Source organism: Rhinolophus sinicus, linkage group LG17 (assembly GCF_036562045.2).
Source record: "Rhinolophus sinicus isolate RSC01 linkage group LG17, ASM3656204v1, whole genome shotgun sequence".
Taxonomy (NCBI): Eukaryota; Metazoa; Chordata; class Mammalia; order Chiroptera; family Rhinolophidae; genus Rhinolophus; species Rhinolophus sinicus.
This window is the reverse complement of record NC_133766.1, coordinates 17,924,250-17,950,859: the sequence shown is the minus strand read 5'-3', so window position 1 is coordinate 17,950,859 and position 26,610 is coordinate 17,924,250. Positions and strand designations below refer to the sequence as shown.

Here is a 26,610-nt window from a genome sequence, read left to right as displayed (position 1 = left end):
TAACTGTAGCTATGTCTACCCCATTCATCACGTCAACATCCTGCTCGATTACTCTCTCGCTAATACAATGCATATATAACCTAAACCAAAATGAAATTGTAAACATTGCAAAAGATGCGAAACTTCATGAAGTCTATGAAAGCACGAGAGAAGGGCTTTAATCACTAGCAACACTTGACAGATGGGTATCTAGCAAAATTTACAATTGAAGAAAAAAGGATGATGACTCATAGATAAGCACTTCATAAAAGAATAATTTGATTTGCAAAACTTGAGAGGCCCTTGAGAAATTTCTTAAGATCTTCAAAGATGATGTATTCTGTGCTCATGTTGTAAATTTCAAAGCTGGAGAATGTTACATCATTGTATAGTCAGAAACAATATGTCAAAAATTAAAATGAAACATAAGCTAACTCGTTAACTGTTTTTAAGAACTAATTTTTATTAGTTTTAGTTTCATATTTCAGATTAAGTTGTAATCAACGCTTTATTTTTTTTAACCATTTCGTTTGAAATATTTGGACCTGTTTTAAGAAAGTTCTAAACCAGTTATCCTTGGGTACCAAGGACCTCTTCTCTCTACCTTTCACAGCCAACGTAACATCAAATTACCTGTGTATTAATTCAGTATTAGCTCCTACTCCATTCTTGTTAGTCCTCTTTTGGGGGGAACATATGTTCAGATTTTCTAATTTTTCCTTTATCATTTCCTTTTTATTTCTTTTCACTTTTCTAGCCTTAGTTTACTGTTTTTTTATTACTACTGCTAATGTATGTCCTATTTCCTCTCTTTATCTTTTTACTGTTTGTCCTTTGCCGCATCACCAGCACCCTAACCTTGAGGATTACTCACTGTCTTTGCCTGGCCTGCCTTGCTGTCCCACTTATCTCATGATCTGGAATTCAGTGCTTTCTGGTTTAGGTTTATCCCTCCTTTAAGTCTTATTTTACTTTTTTCTGTTTTCTCTAATAATGGTTTGTTTTAATTTTGAATTTTTGTTTTATTCCTTTTTTTTTAATGCTTACTTACACCTCCTCACTCATGGCAAGAAAGTTGGTATTATTCAGAATCTCTGTGCTCTAGAAATCTTATTGCTAAGACCATGAGTAAGATAAGAGCTAAATACCCCTTCTCAAAGGAAGCCTGTCTGTTTTGCCCAGCATGTCCATGTATCACACCAGACTACTTTATCTGGGCAGTTTGTACTGCAAACCTCTGTAGGCTGGTGTACTTATTTCTGTCCCTCCGTCTACTGCCAAAAGTCCTTGATTACTCATCAGTGGGTATATACTAATGAAATTTGATTAGATGTTTAATATTGTAATATTGCCATAATAAAAATCCTAAACTTAGGATTTTTTAAAAACAAATATTGGGAAGAATATGAGGGGTCTTGGGGAAACAAAATTTTGTTACAGTGTGTCACTTTCTGCTTCAGAAATTTAAAGAAATATTTTGGACTTAGGCCTGATTTACAGTTCTATGTTAATTTATACAACACTATTTCTGGTAGGGTAAGGATAGGTTTCATCTAAATAGGAACAGAAGAATTTTAAAGAGAGTCACAGATCCTCTCTAAAGAAAACAAAATCTCTTAAATTTAGCCCAGTTTAAAACGGGGCTGAAATTGGATGGTGAACACAATGCAGTATACAGATGATGTATTATAGAATTGTACACTTGAAACCTGTATAATTTTATTAACCAATGTCGTCACCCCAATCAATTTAATTAAAAGAAACTAGGCTAAAATTAAAATCTGTAATGTGATAGGAACATTAGCGTTAGAAAATAGGTAACTAATAGATCTTCTCAGTTTTAATACCTCTGACTAGACTATACATGTGAATGTTATTCATCCTCCCAAATTGGTGCATTTCCCTTTTATTATCTTTTTATGTGGGTAAAGGGTAACTCAGAATATATTTTTTTAATCCTTATAAAAATGGAATCTTCCAAAATCAGAGTTTTAGTAATCTCATGTCTGTAATTTGGTGAAAAGTTAAAAAAAAAATTAAATAAGCACTTTGGAAAAATGTCTGTCTTCATATCCTCATTAGGAAACTTCTCTTTAATTTTGTAGTCAAATCAGAAAATTAATGCCCGTTGGACCACAGAGGAGCAGCTTCTAGCAGTGCAAGGTATATTAAAGATAAGCAGTTCTTGTTGTTATTAACTATTTAACTTGTCATGAAAAGTGACTACCATAGTTCTTCCCTTCCTTTAGAAATGAATCAAAAAAGGGCTCTTGTGTTCACAAAGTCCTGTTGACCAGGAATTCTGTTCTGTACTTGTGGGTATGACACACTGAACCTGTGTGCATTTTGAGTCCTGAACAGCACGTAACGTGTTCTCAGCACTAAGTAAATGATGGTGATAACAAGCTTGACAAGTCCTATGGTGACAGAAGCTCTGTGCCTCTGTTTTGGTATTCCTGCAGTGGGGTTCGTTCTTACTATATCAGTTGTTGATGACTCTTGGTTAAAACATGAATAAACTATTACATATTTCTGGTTTCTCTGTGTAATAGTGATTCTCTGTTTGATAAATGTCAGGTACTGAAAATATTAATGGTATGCTTAACTTCCAGTGTATTATAACTTACTTAAGAGATGTGCCACTGAATGCTGAGAAACCTGACTAAAAATATATGTTGGTATTATAAAAGAGACGTAAGAGATATTTAAAAATATATCCATATAGCATTTTAAATACACTATTTATAAGAATGCTTTGTTGAATTATGTGGCAGAACATTTTTTGTACTAGAAATACCCTTGAACTATCTGCAGAACTGATTGTGTAGTTTTAAGTTTGTTCTACAATTTAAGTTTGTTCCTGTTTGAGCCCTCTTGTGTTGAGTGAGTACTTTTACCTAGGTTAACTACTATAAGAGAATTGGGCCCCAGTGAAACACATAAGTATACCTTTAAACATATTTTCAAGTATTCCAACATAGAGAACATATGTAACTCAAAAATGCTATGCAAGTACCATTGGGATGTGACACTAATGTAATTATAGATTGATTCATAGATGACTCTGCAGTTTGGGTTAGAGTGCGTAAGAATTACCCAGCCAGTGTGATTTGAAAATGTCACGGGAGGGTGCCCACAGGATGATGTCAGCCGTCTCTTTGGCCTATACAGCACACACAGTCATTTCATAAATAAAAATACTTGATCCTGGGGAGGCAGGATGCTGGGTGTGCATTGAGCATATCTGTAATTGTAGAACTAAGTTTCTGAATGAGTCAGAACAAATTCGTTTATAATGTTCAATCAAAGCTGTTTTAAAATTCAAAACATGATTTAAATTTTTGATTAAAAGTTTAGTATTTTTAATGGCTGCTTCTAATTCATTTAGAACTATGACTTATAGTTCTAACACAGTTATTGGAGTAGGCATTACTTTTATTGACGTAAAGCCTATGTCTCCCTCCATCGCAGTCTGTAACTTAGAGAATTTAACCCTGGTTTCCAGTATTCAGTGGCTTAAAGGTTAGTACATTAATCCTGTACTCTAGTGCAAAAAATTGTCCCAGTGAAAGGATTTTCTGAGGAGAGTCACCAAGGAAACTTGGAGCTAATGTTTCTCTATACAGCACTCAGGATTTGATGCTGTTCTGCATGCAACACTGCTTTACGTGGTAGAGCTCGTTGACCATGGCCGGGTTGCAGGTGTGCAAGCTACATTCAAGGGAAGAGACAGTGGCAAGGTTTACATCCATAGTGAGCTATAGACGTGGACATTATCTCAGCTTATAAATATTAAGAGAATGCAGTATGTATAGATATAATCAAACATTTCAGTATTCTTATGCACATCTAAAAAATAACCCTTAAGTAGATTATGTTAATACAGCAATTTCTGGGGAAATAGGCATGTTCTTAGGATTTTGAAAGTACTTTCTTAGTATGTTAATGTCTTTGTTTTTACTTATTTTGACTCTGTGAAATTTTTGTTTTCTGTTTGGGTCTTTAGGTTTTTTGTTTTTGTTTTTTACGAGTTTTTGTTGTTATATAAAATAAAACAATATAAAGCTATTTGTATCCAAAATAGCTATTTAAGGGAGAATTAAAAAGTGCCATTTTTGCTTCATGTCCACACACTTATATAATGCTCAGAAGTGTGTCTTATAAACAATATAATCATATAGTAATGTCAGCTGTGCCTGAGTCCCAGTGTGGTTGAGGTACATAATTGCAGTTTAATTTTGACATGTATGGTTTGCTATCTAGATAGCAACCATACATGTCAAAATTAAACTGCAATTTATCTTAGCAGGCAATTGTTTCTGTTTTTTCTTTTTAATCTTTATTTATGATAAACCTTTATATGATGTTATTCTTATTATGGCCAGTTTCAGTTTCATGAAGTAATACATCATTTATGTTTTGATAGTAACATTTTAAAATTTATATAGGATTTTATAGTCAAGACCTTTTACATATATACTGGGGGTGCCAAAAAAATGTATACAAGTGGACACTTTGGTCAATGTTCCTCAAGCAGTAGTTCGCCATACTCAGAAGTGTCTGAACACTGATGGTAACCACTTTGAGCATCTTTTGCAATTGCAGAAGTCAAACGTGACTTGTATTTATCTTTTGTTATCGGTATATATTATTACAATTTTAATAGTTTTTTCCTTTCTTAGTATGTACATAACATTTTTTTGGTACCCTCTGTATTCTGATTTGACACTCACTTATTAAATGCTTTGTTTTATCTTGCTCATAGTTGACTATTACAGTGACCTGGAGAGAAAAATACTCTAGTGTCACTAGTGAGATTTATAACTATTATTAGATAAATATTTTTGTTGTAACTCTTTTAAAACCAAGTGAATATATTAAGATCATTTTCTAGGGCTTAAATATACAGTATTTCCACTTTACTTCCCATCTACTCATATTGTTGTTAACTAAATAGTAACCATTTAAATAATAAATATTTAAATAAATGAATAGTATTTAATAGTATTTAAATAAATAAATAATAAACAATTTCCCCTTATTTGGAAAGGGGTGAAATCATGCTCAAACCAAATAGGAATGTCTAGTTATCCTTGTGTAATCTATCACTTTATTATGTTAATTTTAGTTCTAGCTATATAACTTTAATAACATTCAAGAGTCCCCAAGTGGGATATTATAGATGCTTATAATTTAATCCTCTTAAAATACTTGCCAAGAATGGTATTTCTACAACTTCTGTAATCTGTTCTAGCCTTAAGTATCTAAATTTTGTATTATAATAAATTAGTTAACAATGAAACCAATTATAGTCTTCCCATATTTGTGTAAATGGCAAGATATCCATTTGTAGTTTGTGTCATATAGTATAAATATATTTTGCTAATTTATAGTGCTTTTACAAATTATCCTAAAATCAATCTTGATATTCGTGTGATAAATATTTCCTACTTAGCAAGAATTAAGAAAGGAATTAGATTCTAAGTGTGTGTGTGTGTGTGTGTGTGTGTGTTTTCATATAAAATGGAGTAATTGTTAGCTATGTTCAAAAAATAACAATGTATTTAAATGATAGTACAAAACATTTACTCTTTAAAGTACATAGGGCCAGAAGTGTGGTACAGTATTTTCAATTTTAATTTAGATCTCTTAAATGTACACTATTCACTTCATAGTCAGTGCTAAAAAAAATATGCTCCCCAACTAAAAATTTGTGTTACTTTAGGATAAACAACAACAAAAAATTTTGCCAGTTTTATCAAGACGTCAACTTTAATTTTTAGTTATTTTTTTTATATGTATGTATTGCCTGCCTTCTCATGTAAAACAGGAAATGACAGAGCTGTGTGCAAGGGCATTACCCTCACAGTTAAATGTTACCTTCTCTTCCCTGCAGTTCATACATTCATTCCTTTTTAGGAGAAATGAAGTTGCAAATCTAGAACTTGTCTTCTTTCTAATTTTATCTCATACTTTCTTTAAAAAGCTAGAATAGTTCCTAAAGTAGGAGAAAAATAAATTTGGCAGTTGATTAAGACATAAGGATTGTAACCTAGTACATGAATAATCAAAAGGAAGTGAAAATAGGAGATTCATTCTTTCCCATTTAAAAGGCGCACATGCGCTTTACAGAGTTTCTTCTGTTATAGCGGATACCGTAAGAATGGAGACCCAAAAGTATAGTTGCCAGCCCTCTGATGCACTTGCTTCAAATAATTAATAATTCAAAATTCCCAGCATTTTTATGATGGATTAACTTAAAACAAGGAATATGGAAACGCAAAACTCAGAAGAGAAAGGCTAGACATTGGAAAGAATATATGATTTTGACTTTTAGCACTCACTTAGATGTACCAATCACTGCCCCACTGCTGTTGATATCTTTTTACTTTCTTTGACACAAATTCTAGAAGAGATTTACAGAAGGAGGAAAGAAATGCATGTTCCCAAATAGAGTCTAAAATTAATCTTTTATTAATAGGAAAGAACCACATCTGTGGAGTTTCTAGATGTTACTATGTTCTTATTTCAAAGATAGATTTTTTTTAAAAAATTAACATTTCCCAATTATACTAAGTACATGCTCAATTTAAGAAATTTTGCTGTAGGAAACAGGAAAAAAATATCCCTCCAAATTTTACTACCTCAAAGCAGTTTCCACTGTAGTGTTTTAGCTTTTTTTTCCCCCCTATACCAAAGCAGATTTATGATATCCCATCTATCTAGGAAAAAAAAGTCTATATAAATTCCACATCCAGAATTGGGAAACACCATGTTACAAATGCTCCTCAAGTTACTGTCTTACTAGCCAAAGCTCAAAAATATGCATGCATGTTTTTTGTTGGGTAATATAGAATACTGATTGGAAAATGTGGACTTTCAAAACTGTAATGATAACACAATATCCTAATGAGGTATAGTTTATGTTAATTCCCAAACAAAACATTAAAAGTATATGTTATATTAAAGACTATAAGGTATCATCTGCCAGCACAGGAGGCCAAGTTATTTCATTGTAGCTTTCAAATGAAATTTAGAAATTTGACTGAAAACAATTTTTTCTCTCCCTGGGAAATTTACAATTTACCTCTTCCAGGGTTCTCTGAAGTTTTATTCCACTAACCTTTGAAAACTGACCTCCAGACCTGAAGGTGAGAAGTTTAATTTAAAACCATGGTTCAAATGGACCTTCGCCTTTTACATCTTCTCAGGGAGAGAGAAGATTTAATTCCTTTTATGATAAAGCAATCAGATGGCCTTATTTATTATAAACTATGAAAAAAAAAAATGGACCATCCTTCCCCCAGGTACAAGTTGGAACTAAAGGAGCTCTCTTGTCATATGTTGTTCAAGTTAGTTGCTCAGCATTGCTACCCCTGCTTATGTTGTCCTCCAGAAGCCTAGCTGGGGATTCTTCTAAAGGAGCAGTGCCAGTAAATCTTCAGTGGTGTTTACTACAGTTTGATGAGTTACCAGCCACAGTAGAGCTTAAGCATTCCACCTTCTAATCAAAATACACTGTGGAGCAGCAAGCATTATTGAGAACGTGAAAGTGATAAAGAAGTCAGCCATGTATGACTCTTGTTGTTTGAAAATGAAAAACAGAATGAAGCCTATGGAGAAGAATCAGTCATATTTCCTGAGCACTTCCGATGTACTCAGCATTGTAATAATGCTGGTGCCGATTGGTATTCCATAGGACCATGCTTCCCAACCTTTTCACATTGGGGCAAACAGAGAAAATTAGGAAATTTATCACAACACACTGGGGCAAGCAGATGAGACTGCTGTTGTCCACAGAAGACTGCCAAGGAGCCCTCGCTCCTGTGCAGACCCTGCCCAGGCACATGGCAGGCCGAGGACATTATATCTGAGCCCGCCTGTCTTAGGACCGGACTGGGATCCTCAACCAGACTAGAGAAGTCTGCAGTGGTCTGAGCCTTAAGATGTGGCACAGTAGTTAATACAAAACGATCGTACAAGAGTTAATAATAAACATCCCTAGGTGACTTGGAAAAAGTCCTTGAAATCCAAAGTGGGAAAAACTAAAGCTCCTGTAGGAAGTAGCTTTCGTTTGATGGTCTGTAATTCTGGAAACACAACAGTCGGTGGCGAGGTGAAGTCCACTAAGCTAGAGAAAATAAAGTGGAAGATCAAAAAGAATAGAGTCAGAGGAAGAGGAGACAGTTATATAATGGAATCAGATGTGGGGAAAACTTAGTGGTAGGTTTTAGAATATATTTTGCTAAACAAATAGGTGTTCTGAGGGTTGTAATATCTTCAGACTGAGAGTCAGCATTAGTCTTACTGTGATTTCTTGCTAGGAATACAGAAGATCTAATGCTAGATTTATTTAAGGTTTTCATTTCTAAATTTATGTATTCAGTAGGTTTGGTCATTTCTAGAATGTAAATTAAATATTCCTTGTGAAAATTAGTATCCTGGTAGAACACTGCATCTAATTTCTAATTAGTTATTTTTCAGTGCAGTGATCCCAAATGAGTTACTGTTTTCCAAAGTGTAAGTAGTAGAGAGGTACTTACATATGTAGCAGTAACTCCAAATATGAAATATAACCTTGAATTTTTATTGCCAAATAAACTCTCAGTGGAACCTAGTCATGATTAGAATTTATACTCAGTTATGAAGTTCAAACTGGAAATTAGTTCATGGATTTTAAGAGAATATAAATTCATTATGTTGCTAAAATATTGTAAATAATCTTTGAATATCATTATTACTTTATTGTTATGCATATGTCTGTCCCTGTGAGAACAGAGCAGATGAGCATAGTTGACATACCCAAAACTCTGTATTAAAAATGAGATATAGTTATAGCTTAATAATGTCAGACCTCCCCCTAAATGCACTGAGTCAAGCTCAGCTAGTTGAATATAGCAAGAGATACTTATTCCCAAGTCCTTGATATTAAAATAAGGGCAGAATTTAAAAACAGGAATTATGTCATATAACGGTGCTTTCAGATAATTGGGTAACACCGATAGGTATCAGTAAGAATATATCTAGCCTTTCTACTGGGGTATTAACACACCCTTATATTACTCTGTCCTCTGTGACTGTCTGCATGCTAAGTTTATTTCAACCCCCGTATTTCTGGCTGCTTACACACGTTACATCATAGGCATCAGTGTTTTTTTTCCTCAGTTCTCATCTCTTGAGTAATGAGTTATTGTTTGCTGGTATTTTTTTAAAAGCAGTTATTAAATTGTAAAATCAAAAATTTTGACAACTTCTGTATTTTAAGTGCATCTCTTTTTAGAATGTGTCAATGAACTTCTTTTAGAATTCTCTTAAGAGCAAATAATTATCTATCTGATTATATAGTCACTTTAAATTTTGTAGCATGATTGACTATCTCAAGTTCTTAAGTCAAATATTATCCTTCATTATAATAAAATTTCCGTAATGAAAAGTTAGTTTCTCCAGTGACTGAATGTACAGTCCTTCTTAAATTGAAGGTAGTGATAAGCACAAGTGCCCTACTAATAGTCACTACTGTAACCTTATTCTAAGTCTGTAAAGCATAGCTAGGAATCCTTCAGATATGCAACTAACTCTGAAAAATAGCTCCCCATTTTTTGTCCATCAGATTGTGATGATTCTCCTGCTTTTTATGTTTTAAATTCTTATTTCTATTCGTCAGTACCCTGGTGAGATAGCAAGTAATCATGTTGAAGTTGGTATTAAAACCAAAATGATAATGCTTTTCTTAATGGGGGACCCTAAGGCTACTCACTCAGTCCATTGAGGGGATAAAAGAGATGGCTCATTCCCATCCTGTTTTGTTTATAAACGGTGTTGCTCAAATTTAGGTGACTGGCTACTAGGGAAATAAATGAATATGGAATTGAGGATGGAACAAAGAATTCAATGCTTTACAATAAGTGGACTGTATTTGAGAGTTCAAGAGAGGATTGGAGAAAATAACTGAGTATGTAAAAAATGGTAAGTTTCTGATTGTTCAGTTGAAGGCAAGTGGCTGGCTCCATGAAATGACATAATTGAGTGTTTTCATCTGGGACCCCGATACCTTAGCCTCTATCTCAGAATTGAGAAATGAGCAGAGTTTATCAGAAAGGATTTTCATTGCTGGTATCTTGTGTGTGTGCATGATGTATAGTACACACAGCTCTCCTCACTGATCCTTCACCAGGTGTATTATTTACTTTGCCTTCCAGGTGTCCGAAAATATGGTAAAGATTTTCAAGCTATTGCAGATGTAATTGGCAACAAGACTGTTGGCCAAGTGAAGAACTTCTTTGTAAACTACAGGCGTCGGTTTAACTTAGAGGAGGTATTGCAGGAGTGGGAAGCAGAACAAGGAACCCAGGCTTCTAATGGTGATGCTTCTACTTTAGGGGAGGAGACAAAAAGTGCTTCTAATGTGCCATCAGGGAAGAGCACTGATGAAGAAGAGGAGGTGTGTTTGTGTATGGAATTTGAGCTAATATGAGTCGAGGAATCACCATTTCGTGTGGTGTCCTGTAAGGTTAACTTGTCAGAGGACGAGCCAAATGAGCATGAAAGGTCGACAATACACTACTCAGTGGTGCATCTCTCGTGACTCCTAAGTCATAGGACATGCTAAGTTCTGATCCTAGAAGAATGGAGAGTGTATTGTTCTTTCATAGTCTTATTTTTATTTCCAGTGTTAAGCTGTTTACTAATAAAGATGCCTGTTTGGTAGCTTCGTTGCTTTTTCGGTTTTTGGTTTTTTTTGTTTTGTTTTGTTTAAAATAAAAGAAGCTTGTGCTTCCAAAAAATACTGGTGTTATGTTTTTGTTTTGTTTTGATTTGTTTTGTTTTTCCTGTGACAGCCCAAACTATATTGTGTTAAGTTCATTAGGAACAATCATCTCATGCGTGTATTTTTGTTTCCTCACCTCTAGGCACAGACCCCACAGGCTCCTCGGACTCTGGGTCCATCACCTCCTGCCCCATCATCCACTCCAACACCAACAGCCCCCATTGCCACTCTGAACCAGCCTCCACCACTTCTTCGTCCAACACTGCCTGCTGCCCCTGCTCTTCACCGGCAGCCTCCTCCACTCCAGCAGCAGGCTCGGTTCATCCAGCCCCGGCCAACTCTAAATCAGCCTCCACCACCTCTCATTCGCCCTGCTAACTCTATGCCACCCCGCCTAAACCCAAGACCCGTGTTGTCCACGGTTGGTGGTCAGCAGCCACCGTCACTTATCGGAATTCAGACAGATTCACAGTCCTCACTGCACTAAAATTAAATCGGACAGAGTTGCAGTAACTTCACCCTCCATTATTACCAGTGCTCATCTGACTGAGGCAAGAGAGGAAAGACTAATCTTCCTACATACTGAGGCTGCGAACTAGTTCTGTGGCAGTGGGCTAGCATAAGTGGATGTCTAAGAAATTTTTTAGTTCACGCATCTGAGATGTTACACGACAAAAAGCCTACAGTTGGCCTCCTTTCTAGAGTATATGTTCAGCGACATGATCTCATAAAAGGAAAAAAAAAAAAAAAGATTAAGTATTCTATATACCAAGGGTTTTTTGTTTTGTTTTTACTGTATTTATTTTCTTGAGATTCTTTATATTCCTTCCTTTTCATAGTCAAGGCTCTTAGTACAGGAATATTGACTTAGGAATTGGGAAAACTCCTTAAATTTCTTAAGTTAAGGATGTTTGACTTTTTCTCTTTTTCTTTAATTTAATTTTAACATTTTCCTATGTTAGGAGTGCAAGAATAAATAACCTGCATTTCAGATTTTGACGTATGTTCATTTAATGCATATTTAAGAAATTATAGCTGCATATCCCTTTTTTCAAAAACAATCTTGCTTTTTTTTTCTAAAGGAATATTAATATATTCCTTTGAAAGAAAGCAATTTAATCAATTGCAAAGCAATTATATGAAACCACAAAGAATGTACTGGACCCGCTAACTGTTTAACATACAGTTTAGGGTCCTAGTGCAAAGTCCTTGCTTAAAGGTCATTGACCCATTATCTGTCAGTAACTAGAGGATTGGAATAATAATTTTACGTATGAATGAGGACTTAATTTGTTAAAGTGTGATGTCTTTAAGTTCCTTGAAAATGGGAGTTAATTTTGATTTCTCTCTTTTTTTTTAATGTTTCTAAATGCTATCTGCTTTTAACTCGTAGTTGCCTACATTTGGGGACTTTAGAATTATATTTTGTCAGTTATGTGGAGATAGTGGTTATGGAAGCATTTATTTACAATGCCCTGTTTGTGTTTAGGTTCTGAACTTAAAATTGCCCTCATACTTATTAATATGGTCTGCATTTAATATAAAGGATGATTTCTTGATAAATCTCTATTGTATTATTTGGGTACATTTGTGTATTCCTTGCAGCCGATCTGTGTGGCTGGATTTGGTTTAGGGTTAAATCATCAACATTATTTTATAAAATAAATTTAAGAATTTGTTCTGTGTTATCTAAAGATGTATCAGTATATTGTCACAATTGTGCTGTTAACCTAAAATGCTGAGACCCCTTTTTATAAAGAAACAAAAAAAATTCAAGTCTTCTTAATTCAACACATAATCATTAGGCACCTACAAAGAATATTTTACAAGTGATAGTATTTCAACGATGTGTTACTAATATTTTTGATAACAGTGATTTCATATTGGAATCATGACGTGTGCAAAGGGACAGATCGCTTAGATTGCTGTACTAGTGGAACTTAAGGCAAAATGTTTGCACATTCATAGTCTCATCACATTTAGAACTACTTCATGAAATGGTCAACATCTAAGGACCTACCGGTAATAGATGTTCTGAGAGGTCTTATAGTCCCATATTATTGGGAAAATAGTCCCTACCAGTGGCTGTAAAGCCTTAAAGAGCTATGGACTTAAATCCACTGATTAGTTTTAATTTTGTGGTTTAGACTACAATCCACAAGGACTTTAAATTCTGGCATAATCTAAAACTTTTCCCAGGATGTGTCTGTCATTCTCATTGGATCATCTTCAATAGTTCCTGCCCCTAGATTGTAACCAGATAAAATATGATTTAAAATACTTAAGTATTCAAGAATTTATACTTATTTTTACTTTAAAATCACGGGGGACAGTTAGTTCTATCTTAAAAATATATAAAGCATTTTTTAATGTACTTAGATTGTCTTGCATATGTGCATACTATACAGCTTTTACTGTCTTGTCTCTTGTCAGTAGACCTTCAGTATACAGTATGGGATACGTCAGTCAAGTTGGTCGGCACCAGCATCTGTCCAGCTGTGAAATATATTGTGATTGATTTAAAATCTATCCCAGCCGTGAGCCAAGGTGCCATATCTGAGGGATGTGCTGTAATTTGATTTACATACACTAGAGCACACAGTAGGAAAATCTTAGCTTCATTAGTAATATGACACATGTATATAGTGAGATGTCTTTATTGTGTGCTTTGCATATTTTGTAAATATTTTGCACGTCATTATTTTTCTTTTTTGTTTAAGCAGTGTTTGGCCTGGAAGAGTGATAATGCTTGCTGCTTAAAGGATTAAAGAGTTAAAGATGTCTATGTCTTCTATTTTTATATAATTTCATGTTAATGAGGAATTTAGGACCTCTTCACTGTGAAATTCTAAATATTGGGTTTGTTTTTATAAAACAACAAAATCTAGAAATGTTTTAACGACCATTTCATTAATTTCAAGAGTATTATTTTTGAAAACTCTACACCCAAGTGTTTTTTTTCATTACGTAACTAAAAATAAATTACACTGTTGATATACCTGGTAATATTAATGAACAAATATTTTTCTGTAGTTTAATTCCAGTGTAGTATGGATAGAGGAAAAGGCAAGTTATGATAAAAATCTTAATCTTACAACCGAGTAAAATATAATGTAAAATAAAGATGAAAGAATGTAAAATTCTGTCTTAATATAGGCCTACATTCTTTTTAGGAATAGGCGTAGGGAGCAAGCAAAAAAGTATAACTCCTGATTTTAAAAAATATTAATGTAAGTACTTTGGTTACAGTATCAAGTTTAGTTATTAAATGTATTTTAATGCTTCTTCCTATCCAAAGAATATGTTACCCATAAGTATTAATAACTTGATCATCCAACATAGGGGTATCAAAGTCTCCTCAGAAAGAAGAATCTGACTTAGAACTCAAAGCAGGATCTTTTTGTTGATGCTTCCCCAAGTGAAGGATAAATACATTCTGATTATAGGAAACGTAAGGAAAACTAAAATGTGTATTAGTTTTTTAACTTAGACATTTATTATAGATAATCATTCATAAGAAGGTAACAAAATAAGTGAATACAGAAAGAATCCAAGAATCAAGTTTGAGAAACCATACTGTATTAGAAAATGTCTATATAAGAAACTACCTCATTTTCTGACATTTATGGGAATACATAAACTGCTTTCTCTTAGCAAAAAGTAGGTCACTTACAACCTAATAGTTTAAATATCATAACTACTACTGCCTTGCTAAAGGAATGTTCAGCAATAAATTTTAGTAACAGTAGTGTTTGGGAGTAAAACATCAACAGGAATACTGGATGTGTGAGTTTGTGTCTAAAAGGCCATGTAGCCTTACCTGCTTGTTTTCTGCTCAAAAGTCCTGTATACCTAAGGGAGGAAAAATGTTGGATTGGCATGTTTGCAAATTGTCGTTACCAGATTTAAGGTAGACTATTGTCTGTTGATAGGGGAACGGGTCTTTACATGTGGTAACTTAAACTTTAGAATCCTAAAGCTGGCGTTTGGGTGAGCAGAGTGTCTAAGGAAAAGGTGCTGGGAATGAAAAGTGGAGAGGTCTAGGAGCAGTCTACACTCTAAGCATAAATGTTAATCTCCCAGAATGTTACATTTCTCTGGGTTTTTTAAAGAAAGGTTAAATTTTCATTTGGTGTGATTTAATCTTACACATTTTTGTTTTTCTTACGATTCCTATAACCAGAATGTATTCATGCATCTGGGGGAGGGTACAATTACCAATAACTTAAGAAGACCGTGAATAATACAAGGTACCTCTTGAGGTATCTAGCTTACTGCCCAGAACAGCTTTCAGAATTGGCAGGATTTGGCTTCAAGAGGCCTTTATTCCCAAGAGCGTTTTTGTTCACATGCTGTGCCCTTTCCAAAAGGGAGTTTAAAAACAATCAATCATTGAGGGTCGCATCGCTTGGCTTATATATACAAGAGTGCTCCCTCTACCGTGATGACTCTTCCAGCGTCACTGAGCAAGTTACTTCACCTCGCTGTACCTCAGTTTTTCTTCCCTACCAAAATCTTACTGAAATGACAAGAAATAAAAAATAATAATCCTTAGTTCTGGATAGCTGGGGGAGATGCCACCAGCAGATAGAGACAGATTTATGACAAAACCACAGAATTAAGCAATCTCCCAACTCCATAAAGGCAAAAGAACACCAACATTCTCGGAAGGATCCCATAACAACCTCAAGTTAGAGGAGATATGGAGCACTTGCTTCCTGGTACTCATGCCCTTTGTGGGCTGGAGCAAGGACATGCTTCGAACCAGTACAGTACAGCAAGGATGATGGGATGTTACCTCTGTGGTTAGGTTAAAAGATCGTAACTTCTGTTTTGCTAATAGACTTCCCTTCTCTGCTTGCCTGCCTTGAAGCAAGCTGCCATGTTGGAGAGGCCCATGTCGCAGGGATCTGAGGCCAGCCCCCTACCAACAACCAGCAAAGGACTCAGGACCTCAGAATAACAACCTGCTAGGAACTGAGTCCTGCCAACAAACGTGTGCTTGGAAATGGATCCTTCCCCAGTTGGCCCTTGAGATGACTAGAGCCCAGCTACCTTGATTGCAGCCTATGAGAGACCATGAGGCAGAGAGCTCAGCTAAGCTGTACTCAGATTTCTTAACACCACAGAAATAGAAATAATGAGCATTTTGCACTGGTAAGGTTTAGGGTAATTTGTTATACAGAATAGAAAACATACAATGGATAACATATACCACCATCTTAACAAAAGTTTAAGTGACTAAATTAGTGATGGACAAGATTTCAAAGCAAAGAATGTTATCAAAGATAAAGATGGTCATTTAATAATGACAAAGGTGCCAATTCATCAAGAGGATTCCTGACAGAACTGCAAGAAGAAATATGCAAATCTGCCATTAAAGTCAGTGATTGCAATACCCATCTCAATAGTCAATAGAACATGAAAACCAAAAATGAATAAGAATATAGAACACTTGAACAACACAGTTCAGCTACATTTACCTAATTGAAAATTATAGCTCATTCCACCCAACAACTGCAGAATAAGTATTCTTTTCATGTGCACATGAAATGTTTCCAAAATAGACCATATTCTGTGCCATAAATAAGTTTTAACAAATGGAAAAGTATTCAAATCTAGATATGTTCTCCGAGTACAATGGGATTACAAATCAGCAACAGAAATCTGGAAAATTTCCAAATGTTTGGAAATTAAGCAACATTTCTAAATGTGATATAAGTCAGAAAATAAATTACAGGAGAAATTAGAAAATATAATGAACTGAATGAACATAAGTGAAAACAGTATATAAAAACCTATTGGATGCAGCAAAGCTATGCTTAGAAGAAAATTTATAGCTTTAAACATTTATATTAGAAAGAAAGACCTAACAGCTAGAAAGAAAAGAGTAAACCCAACAAAGCAAACAGAAGAGAGGAAATAAAGATTATAGTTGAAATAAATAAAAAAGATAACAGGAAAACAATAGAGAAAAATCACTGAAGCTAGGATTTGCTTCTTGAAAAGATCTACAAAACTGAGATTTTGTTAGAAAATGTGTTAGATCAAGAAAAAGAGTGTGTAAATTATTAAAATCTAGACTGGGAGAGGGGTCATCATTACATAACCTACAGAAATGAAAAGAATTTGTAAAGGAATATTATGAACACTTTATGCCAAGAAATTTGGAAATGTTTATGAAATAGGCAAATTCTTACCAAAACTGTCTCAAAAAGAGAAAATCTGAATCAAGTAAAGAAATTGAATTTGTAACTTAAAATCACACATAGACAAGCCTTGGGCCAGATAGCTTTACTGGTGAAAATTCTTTCAAACCCTTAAGTAATACCAAGCCTACACAAACTTTCAGAAAATAGAGGAGGAAAGAACATTTCCCTACCCATTTTATAAGAGCATTATTACTCTGATTCAAAGCCAAAGGAAAATTTAAAAATTTCAGACTAATATCCCTAATGAACAGAGATCCAAAAATCCTTAACAAAATATTAGCAAATAAAATCCAGCAACATCCAACAAAAGATTGCCCAACATAACCCAATGGTGTTTATCCCAGGAGAGCAAGTTTGGTTTAACATTCAAAAATCAATGTAACATCAGGGGTTTCTCAACCTCAAACCACTATTGACATTCTGCACTAGATAATTCTTTGTTGTTTACTGTAGGATGTATAGCAGCAGATACCAGTAGCATCCTCTCCCCCACCCCCAGTTTGACAATCAAAAATGTTTCTGGCCATTACCAAATGTCCCCGTGTCCTCCATGGAGCAACAACACCCACAGTTGAGAATCATTGCAATACATCATATTACTAAAGTAACGGGCAACGGCTGTATGATCATGTCAATAGACACAAAAAAGACATTTGACAAAATCCAACATCGCTTCATGATAAAAGCCCTCAGGAAACTAGAAATACAAAGGAACTTCCTCAACCTGACAAAGGGCTTCCACAAAAACCCTTAACTGAATGCTTTCCCCTAGAACTGAAACCAAGGTAAGGTATCTGCTCTCACTACTTCTATTCAACATTTTACTGGAGACTCTAGCCAATGCAATAAGGAAAGAAAAAGAAAGACATAGAAATTGGAAAGGAAGAACAAGAATTGTCTTTATTTGTATATGACATGAAGTTGTGTGTAAAAAACTAATAAAAAACTGAAAACCAACTACAACAATGAGTTTAAGAAGGTCACAAGATACAAGATAAATATAAAATTGATTGTATTTTTATGTAGTAGCAATGAATCATCTGAAAATAGAATTAAGAAAACAATTTTAGTCACAATAGTATCCAAAAGAATAAAATTTCAGAACACATTTAACAAAATGTGAGGATGTGTTCACTGAAATTTATAAAAGATTGCTGAAACAAAATTAAAGTAGACCTAAATAAATGGAGGCATATACCATTTTCACTGATTGGAAGACTTAATATTGTTAAGATGGCAATTCTGCTCAACTTGATTTACAGATTCAATCCAGTCTTTATCCAAATCTTAGCAGGCTTTTTGGGTACAAATTGACAAGCTAATTCCAAAATTTATATGGTAATGCAAAGGACGTAGACCAGGAGCCAGCAAACTTTTCTTATAAATGGCCAGATAGTAGGTATTTAAGTCTTTGCAGTCCACATAGTCTCTGTTGCAACTACTCATCTTTACCAATGTAGTTCACAGTCATAGAAAATACATACATGAGCAGGCATGGCTATATGTCAATAAAACTTCATTTTAAAAAAATGCCAACTTGAATCTTAGAATAGCTAAAACAATTTTACCAAAAAAGTACAAAGTTGGGTGACCTACACTAATTTCCATACTTGTTATAAAGTTACATTAATGAAGGCAGTGTGATATTGGTGAAAGGATGGACATATTGATCAGTGGAACAGAATAAATATACTCACACATATATGGTTAATTGATTTTCAATGATGGTGACAAGGTAAAATCAATAGCAGAAAGGGCAGGATATCTGCGTTTTAAAAAATTTTTACTTCATACCATGCGCAGAAATTAACTTGAAATAGATCATAGGATTAGATGTCAGAACTAAAACTATAAACTTCATAAACTTCTGGAAGAAAATAGGGAAAAAATATGTCACCAAAAGCATTCCATAATAGAAAAAAAATTATAAATTGGATTTTATGAAGATTTAAAAAGATCTTTTCAAAAGATGCAACTAAGAAAATAAAAAGAGCCAGTCATTGACCAGGAGAAAACATTTGCCAAACATATCTGATAAAAGATTTGTATCCAGAATATATAATGAACTCATAGAACTCAATAATAAGAAATCTCACAAGTCAAAATAATAAGAGGACAAAAAAATTTTAAATAGGCAGAAGATTTGGGTAGACATTTGCCAAAGATATGCAAATGGCAAGTGTGTGCTTGGAAAGATGTCACATCATTAGTCATAAGGGAAATGCAAAGTAAAGCCACAACGAAGTACCTATTAACACCCACTAGAATGCCTGATATTAAAATGACTGATGATACCAACAGTTTTCAGGGATTTGAAGAAACTAGAGGCCTCTCATATGGCTGGCAGAAATGTAATATGATACAGTGATACAGCCACTTTGGAAAACTGACAGATTTTAACAAATTAAATGTACATGTACAAGAAGACCCAGTAATTTTACTCCTATTTATCTACCTGAAGAGATGAAAATGTATGTCCACACAAAAACTTGTATTCAAATGTTCATAGCAGCATTATTTATAATAGCCCAAATGTCTATTAGCTGGTCGGTGGAGAAACAAAATGTGGTGTATCCATACAATGGCATCTAGGCAGCAATAAAACAGAAGTACTGATGCACGCAACAAAATGGATGAACCTCAAAAACATTGTGCTAGGTGACACAAAATACTGCATATTTATTTACATACATTTTCTAGGAAATGCAAAACTATAGGAACAGGGCTGAGTCCAGGGCTGGGAGTGGGGGTTGACTGTAAAAGGACAGAAGGGGTGATGGATTTGTTCTAACATTTCATTGTGGTTATGGCTGCATAACTGCTACATTTAGTAAAATTCACTGATTGGGTGAATTTAATGGTATTGAAAGTATAACAGCAAAGTTGTTCTAAAAAGGGAAAAGTATGAAACAAAAGTTATATGAAAGAATGCAGCAGCCCCAGATGGGGAACCATAATGAGAAGCCCTCCTTGTGCCTGTAGAATATCACGTGGGAATTCTCAGGACAGAGGGGCAAGGTCGTGGAACACAGATGTCTTTGAAGTCGAAAACATTTGAACTTTATTTGTCAGGGTTTTTTTAGGCTAAGCCCTTCCTTTGCTTATGCCTTTCTTTCTGTCCTGTTTTCTGTGAAATGGAGGATATAGCTAACCAGGGTTATAAGAGCATTGTTTAAAATCTCAAAAAGAAGAAATAACAAATAAATGGTTTTCTTTGTTACTAACTTATTACAAAGTCTAACAAAACAAATTGTGCCTATCAAATTTTATTTCATCGTTCCCATGGCTAAATAATAACCTTAAAACCTATATTTTAATGCCTTACAGTGACTATGCAGAATAAATATGTTAAAATGTCTTCCAAATACTGATGGAAATTGCTTGTGTGAATCTTATTAAAGGAACTGTCAAAATGGACAGATTCCACATTTAGCCAAGTGATACAAATGAAAATGGCAGGTCTAATTTTAAAATAATAAAAATCTCATTTCTCCAACAAAAAGGCAATCAAACCATGAACAGAGAATAGGAGGAGTGAGTGTGTGTATTGAGTGAGAACCTCCTGGAACAAATACAGAATATGGCCACAGGTACAGCATAAGTCTGATTTTTTTCAAGTTAGTACTGAGCCTACACAAAATAGATAACAACAGAATGAAGCAAGTAGGACCAAAGAAACACAGTCTTTCTTGAGCTCCTAAGCTGAAAGAGCAGCTGCTGGGTACACATATATAGGAGATATATGTCCACACCATAACCTGCACACGAATGTTTATAGCAGCTTTATTCCTAATTCCCAAAATGTGAAAGCAACCAAGACGTCCTTCAGTAGGTGAATGAATGAATAAAGACAATAGGTGTAGCTTTTGAAAAAGAGTCTTTGAAAAAGGGTTTTTTGTTTTGTTTTGTTTTTTAATTGCATCAGTCCTGGGAGAAGCCCCCGCCTCCAGCACTCCCTGCCTCTCTTCTTGTGGAGCTCAGCACACTAACAGGCAGAGCTGGGGTTATTTGATGAAAGCAGAGAGACCGCATATCACTGGGTCAAGAAATTAAATATAGGCTGGCCCGGTGGCTCAGGCGGTTAGAGCTCCGTGCTCCTAACTCCGAAGGCTGCCGGTTCGATTCCCACATGGGCCAGTGGGCTCTCAACCACAAGGTTGCCAGTTCAATTCCTCGACTCCCGCAAGGGATGGTGGGCTCTGCCCCCTGCAACTAGCAATGGCAACTGGACCTGGAGCTGAGCTGCGCCCTCCACAACTAAGACTGAAAGAACAACAACTTGAAGCTGAACAGCACCCTCCACAACTGAGATTGAAAGGACAACAACTTGACTTGGAAAAAAGGCCTGGAAGTACACACTGTTCCCCAATAAAGTCCTGTCCCCCTTCCCCAATAAAATCTTTAAAAAAAAAAAAATTAAATATAGAAAACCCATAGGCATTCATTCATTCACTGCTCAATGCAGGACTTACTTAGCGAGCAAGGGAGCATTCTGCTCCTTAGTGCTCAGGACCCTGAGGTTTTGCTTTTTCCCTGAGAGTGGTTTGCTGCTCTGTCACATTTTCCATTACGGGCAAAGACTTTCCATTGTGACTTGCAATGGAAGTTACAGGCACAATATAAGGCCCAAGGAGAGGATTTTTCCTCCTTGTCAGATCTCACTGATCTCTAGGTGATGGAAGATATGACCTTTAGCCCTGCTGGAAGAACCCACTACGTTGATCAGTCTTGTCACTGAGCAGCAGCCTGAGGAAGTACAATGCATCCATCTACTTACTATTCCAGTAGATGGCACCCTCCTCTTTCCATCGGCTCTCTCTCTTAATTGACACCCATTGACAACCCTTTCAATTTATCCAGCCAATTAAACAGCTAAAAGCCATGTCTTTCTTGAAGTCAGGGAGTAATCTTAAGGTGCTTAGAAGAAACAGCTAAAAAGTTTAGCCCTTTTAGTCTATGTAAAAATTTAATGTATAGTCCAATCCTGTTGTTATTTTCGTAGATGAATTTAGTTTCAAGACTAGACTCTGTTTATATATTGAAAATATTTTGAGAACACTAAGTGATAAAATTTGTGTCCTTCTTAAAGTTGTTTTGTTTGAATTCACACCAACCATTTCTTTGAGGGGCAGGGTGGCATAGTGGCTAAAAACTCCAGAACCAGACTTCCCAGTTTCAAATACCACCTCTCCCAAACTAAGACTTTTGCAATTCTGGGCAAATTGTCCAAGAGATGTTTTTTCTTATAGCCTATCTATAAAATAGGGCTGATGATTAAATGGGTTGATATGCATAAAGCTTGAGCACAGTACCTGGCGTATAAGACATCATCTGCAAGTATTTGTTTGTTTTGTATGTACATTTATGAGTGTATTCTGTCCTTCCCATCTACCTTCAAGATCCTTGAGGAAAAGGATCATGTCTCCTCCATCAGACTAGGCTAGATCCCACGGTCTGTATTATTTTAGACCCTCTGCCCAGGATTCTGGGATTTACAAGGGGAGGGGAACTGGGAAAATGTTCTTTACTTCCAACTAACAGCCATTTAAAATTCCTCTACCTTTTTACTTAGACTCCTAGAGCTGGAGTCATGTGATTCCTACTTCCCAGCGCTATGATTCACTATCTTTCCCAGCATCTGATTCCATTGTATTTCAAGCTCGGATATCATTCTTGGAACAAGTTGACTGCTTTATTCAGTTGATGGGAAGATGCGTGGGGAGAGACAAGTGTATCCCAGTCAGTGACAGTACCGAGGGCTTCAGCATACCTGCGTAGATGATGCTACCTTCCTGTTTCAACTGAAAGGAGATATACCTTTACAAGACATATTGATTGACTTGCTGTATAGTTAATACAATGCTGGGGGGTGGAAGGGGGCGGTAATGAGAAGGGAGGAGGAAGTCGGTAGCCATAAGAGATGTACTGTGTGGAAGAACAGGGAAAGATACTACGGTTTTTGGAGTACCTGCTCTGTGTCAGGAGTACAGGAACGTTATCTCATCTAATTCTCACAGGATTGTGAGGTGGGTTTAGTGTCCCCAAATCATCTCACAGGCCCCATTTCGGCATGGAGTAGTTAATCTGGCTCACCAGATTTTCAGCTCTTGTTGAAAAATAAGAGACCAGGTGAGGACAGGCTGGCACCAAGTCTGGCTGCTCCCACGACCCGACACATGGTCTTGAGTCACCAGTGGCCTTCCCCCTCCTGCATAAATACATACCTCCACCTCCCTCCTGTGTTTTCTGCCTGGCTGCGAAGCATATCTGAGTCCTGCACATCATTAACGCCCCCCCTTTTGCTGGTGACTAATTGAAGCGCGAGGCAGTTAGGTAGCTTTCCCACGGTTGCCAAACAGAAAGTGGAGGAGCTAGAATTGAAATTCTGGTCCATTTCATTCCAAAGTCCATGCTCTTTAGGCATCAGCAATCTTCACAAAGGAAATTTATACGGACTACAAACATCATTCAGACCACATGCTCACGGAGAGAAGTCATGTAAGAAACAGTCCTATGTTTAGGAGTCGGGAGACCCGCATTCAGATTGTAGCTATAACACTTGCTGAGAGTCTAGCTTTCAGCACATCACTTCATGTCACTTCTCTGGGCCTCAGCTAGCTCATCTGTAAAATGGGGATGACCAGGCCTACTTCACAAGTTTGTTTTGAAAATCGAAAGAGATGTTTGGAAAGCCCTTGGTACAACAGCAAGCTCTGCAATCCTAAGGGATTGAGCCAACAGCGAGGAGGAGGGCTGGCAAATTTGTACGACTGCGGAGGAGAAGTAGTTGTAGTGCTGTATGTAGCGGTATTTGCACCACTGTGAAGGAAGGTGGGGAAGGATTGATCTGTTCTCAGACCTTGGCTAACGATGAAAACATGCAAGAATTGCCCGAACCTCGTTATCCCTGGTCGAAGGGTAAAATGTATACAGTTCAAACGCACTTGAGGGAAATCAGCGATGATTTTATTCGTAGGTACTAATGATGCCAGCGAAGGTGGATTAAAGTTCTAACTGCTCAGGTAACTGTCTCTGAGCCTCCCGTCCAACACCTTACAGTCCCGGGGTCCTGCGCCCCTCCCTCCCCGGGACTGCGCCCCTGGTCCCCGCCCCGGGCTCCGCCCCAGGCCCCGCCCCCCGGTCGCGGGCCCGCCCCTCCTCCTCTCCGAGCGGGACGGGGCTGTGTTCTGGGCTCCGGGACTGACAGCCTCGCCCCCGCCTCGCCGCCGCGGGCTGCTGCCCAAAAGAGCCCAGCGCCTGGGGAGCGGCGCCGGCGGAGCCCCGCGCGCCCAGCCACACGTGAGTCTCGGCAGGTCGCCGTCGGGGCGGCCGCGCCGCGGGGATGAAGCCCTTCGGCTGTAGGGCTGGAGTGAGGGGGCCCAGGATCGTTTTTCGGCTCGTCCCGTTTACTGGGAAACCGAAAGCGCAGCGGCGGCGTGAGCCCCACAGCCCCCTCCCCGCGCCAGGCGCTGGATTGATGGAACCGGGGAGAGCCCCAGACCCCCGGGGGCGGGCGCGGGCGGAAGGCACAGGGCAGCGGCGGGGCCTGACCCAGGGGTGGGGAAAGACGGCGGGGCTGTGGCCGCTGATGCGGGCGAGCGAGTGCGGTATGGGGGGCAGCTGAGCTCGGGGCTTGCTTAGCAGAGGAGGGGTCCCGGCCTGGAGAGCTACTCCAGAGCGCGGTTGTGGACCGGAGGGGCCAGGTTCAGGTTGGGGTGCACAGGTGGGTGAGCACTTTCCGGCGTGCCCCCCACGCCCGCACTGCAAACCCCCGGCTCCCTCTCCATACCCTTAGGCACCGCCTCCACTTTTGCAAGACTTTCCAACCTGAGCGCTCTAGAATGAAACTTTAATGTTGGAATGAATGGAAACCTCCAGAAACTGTTCGGTTAAGCGAGCTCGTTTAGACAGACATGCAACACTCTCCCTCCACCCTCACCCCCTCTCCGCCCAAAGGAGTTGAAGGAAACCGAGACTCAGGTGAAATGAGTTGCCCGGGGACACCTAGAGAATTGCTGCCATCTGGGTTCTCCACACTAAATTGCCTCCCTGTTGTTACCGCTCGGCTTGGCAAGGGTTTGGCAGTTGTGAGACTGATCAGTGAACACTGGGGCCGCGCTCTTGCTGCTAACCCCACTGGCCAGACCTCCTTGGCTGGTTCTGCCCGCCTCCTGCATAGTTTCCATATTTGGCTATTTCAGATTTACTTTCATCGGAACTCAGTTATCTCTCTGTGACAGGCAGGCCTGCTCTACGCCAGCGTGAGGTTGGTGAAATGGGGCATGGCTCCCTGCCTAGGCTGCCCCCTGACACCCCTCCCTCCTCTGCCCTGGGCTCTGACCCGTTTCCTGTGAGGGCAGGCATCTAGTAACCGATTTAATTCAGTGAATATTTATTGGGCACAAGCGCTGTGTGGGAACTGGGCCAGGGCCAGTAGAATATACCCTTAGTTCCTTCCTTCAGACATATTTGCATTTTAAAAGGGCTGTGGAAGACAAAGAAATCGGTTCAAGTGCTTCTGGGAATGGAACAGTTCTGGGTGTGTGAGAGATAATTTTAGGCAGCGAAAGGCTGGGTAGGACTTCTCAAATCCAGAGTGCAGCCAGCCTCCAGCTCTGCCTTATACACACAGCCAAAGACAGGGGTGTTGGCACAGTTGATGGTTTGGGTGAAAACCTTATCATCTAAACACTCCCACCCGCTACTTTAATTTGACAGAGAGGGAGGGAGGAAGGGAGGAAGACAGAGAGAGAGAGAGAGAGAGAGAAATTAGTGCAAGAAAGATGGCTGTGTGATGGAAGCAGAAAATGTCTAATCTCTATAAAGGTTTTTGTTGTTGTTTTTGTTATTATGTTGTTTTGAACTCTAGATTAGGGGCTCTCAGATCCTGGGTTCCCCTTCCTGGATCCTGGACAGAGACAGGAGAAAGTCTCCTGTCTGAGCCAACCTCTGGAAGTCCTGCCTGAGGGGAGGAGACTTTCTCAGGTGACTTTCTCAGGTCCTCTGGGCTGAGGTCTTTGACAGTGGGGATAGAATGGGCAGTGTTTCCATCTGTCAGCGAGCATCACCTGCGTGCCCACTGGCCACGGGTGGCAGGGCTGTGGAAAGAATATGGAAAAGAGATGGGGCCCCATGCACTGGAATTACTAACTGTAGCAACTGAGATAGTTCAGTAGAGATGATTTGCAGACGGTGGGAGCTAGATGCCTGAATCAGTGCCGTTAGGTTAGCCTTGGGAAATGCTTGTCAGCATTTAGACAAACAGACCTTCATGGTCATTTTAGCTTCACTGGGAAGGACCCTGAAGAAAAAATGGTAATCCCTTGTTTGTAAAGCTTTTTCCCTTTTAAAGCATTTTCTCATTGCTCTTGCCATTATGTTCTCATTTTGTCCTCTGTGATATCCCTGTGAATCAGGCCAAAGTAGTAGTAGTCTCCACATCTTTCAGATGGTGAGGGTGCAGCACGGAGAGTGTAATAACCCTTTAGGCTCCGCTGCCAGGCCAGGCCTGCCTCTGCAAAGTCTCTGGTTCTCTGCTCCAAGCCCCACATCCTGCTTTCTTAGAGCGTTAAATCTGCTTAACTTCTCTTCAATTTCAGGGGTCAGCAAGGGGACCCAGACTCTGATAATGCGTGTATGGTCTGCTCCCAC

The 26,610-nt window shown here is 37.9% G+C and overlaps 2 protein-coding genes across 9 annotated transcripts in view; both read left to right on the top strand.

The window, feature by feature from the left end:
• RCOR3 (REST corepressor 3) overlaps nucleotides 1-13,528 on the top strand; it is a 50,451-nt gene extending 36,923 nt beyond the window's left edge. For 3 of the 5 annotated variants that reach the window (XM_074322419.1, XM_074322418.1, XM_074322422.1), the window contains exons 10-12: nucleotides 2,085-2,142; nucleotides 10,179-10,420; nucleotides 10,890-13,528. In XM_074322419.1, coding sequence (XP_074178520.1) covers nucleotides 2,085-2,142; nucleotides 10,179-10,420; nucleotides 10,890-11,234 — 645 coding nt within the window. In that variant the 3' untranslated portion in view covers nucleotides 11,235-13,528. The remainder of the gene's footprint in view (nucleotides 1-2,084; nucleotides 2,143-10,178; nucleotides 10,421-10,889) is intronic. The other 2 variants (XM_074322421.1, XM_074322420.1) reach the window with 2 other exon arrangements.
• A 10,582-nt stretch (nucleotides 13,529-24,110) lies between these two features.
• The window catches only part of TRAF5 (TNF receptor associated factor 5), a 44,683-nt gene continuing 42,183 nt past the window's right edge, over nucleotides 24,111-26,610 (top strand). For 3 of the 4 annotated variants that reach the window (XM_074322001.1, XM_019738106.2, XM_074322000.1), the window contains exon 1: nucleotides 24,117-24,258. The gene's annotated coding sequence lies outside the window, so the exon portion shown is untranslated. Of the gene's footprint in view, nucleotides 24,259-26,610 lie in introns of all 4 variants that reach the window. The other variant, XM_019738107.2, reaches the window with a different exon arrangement.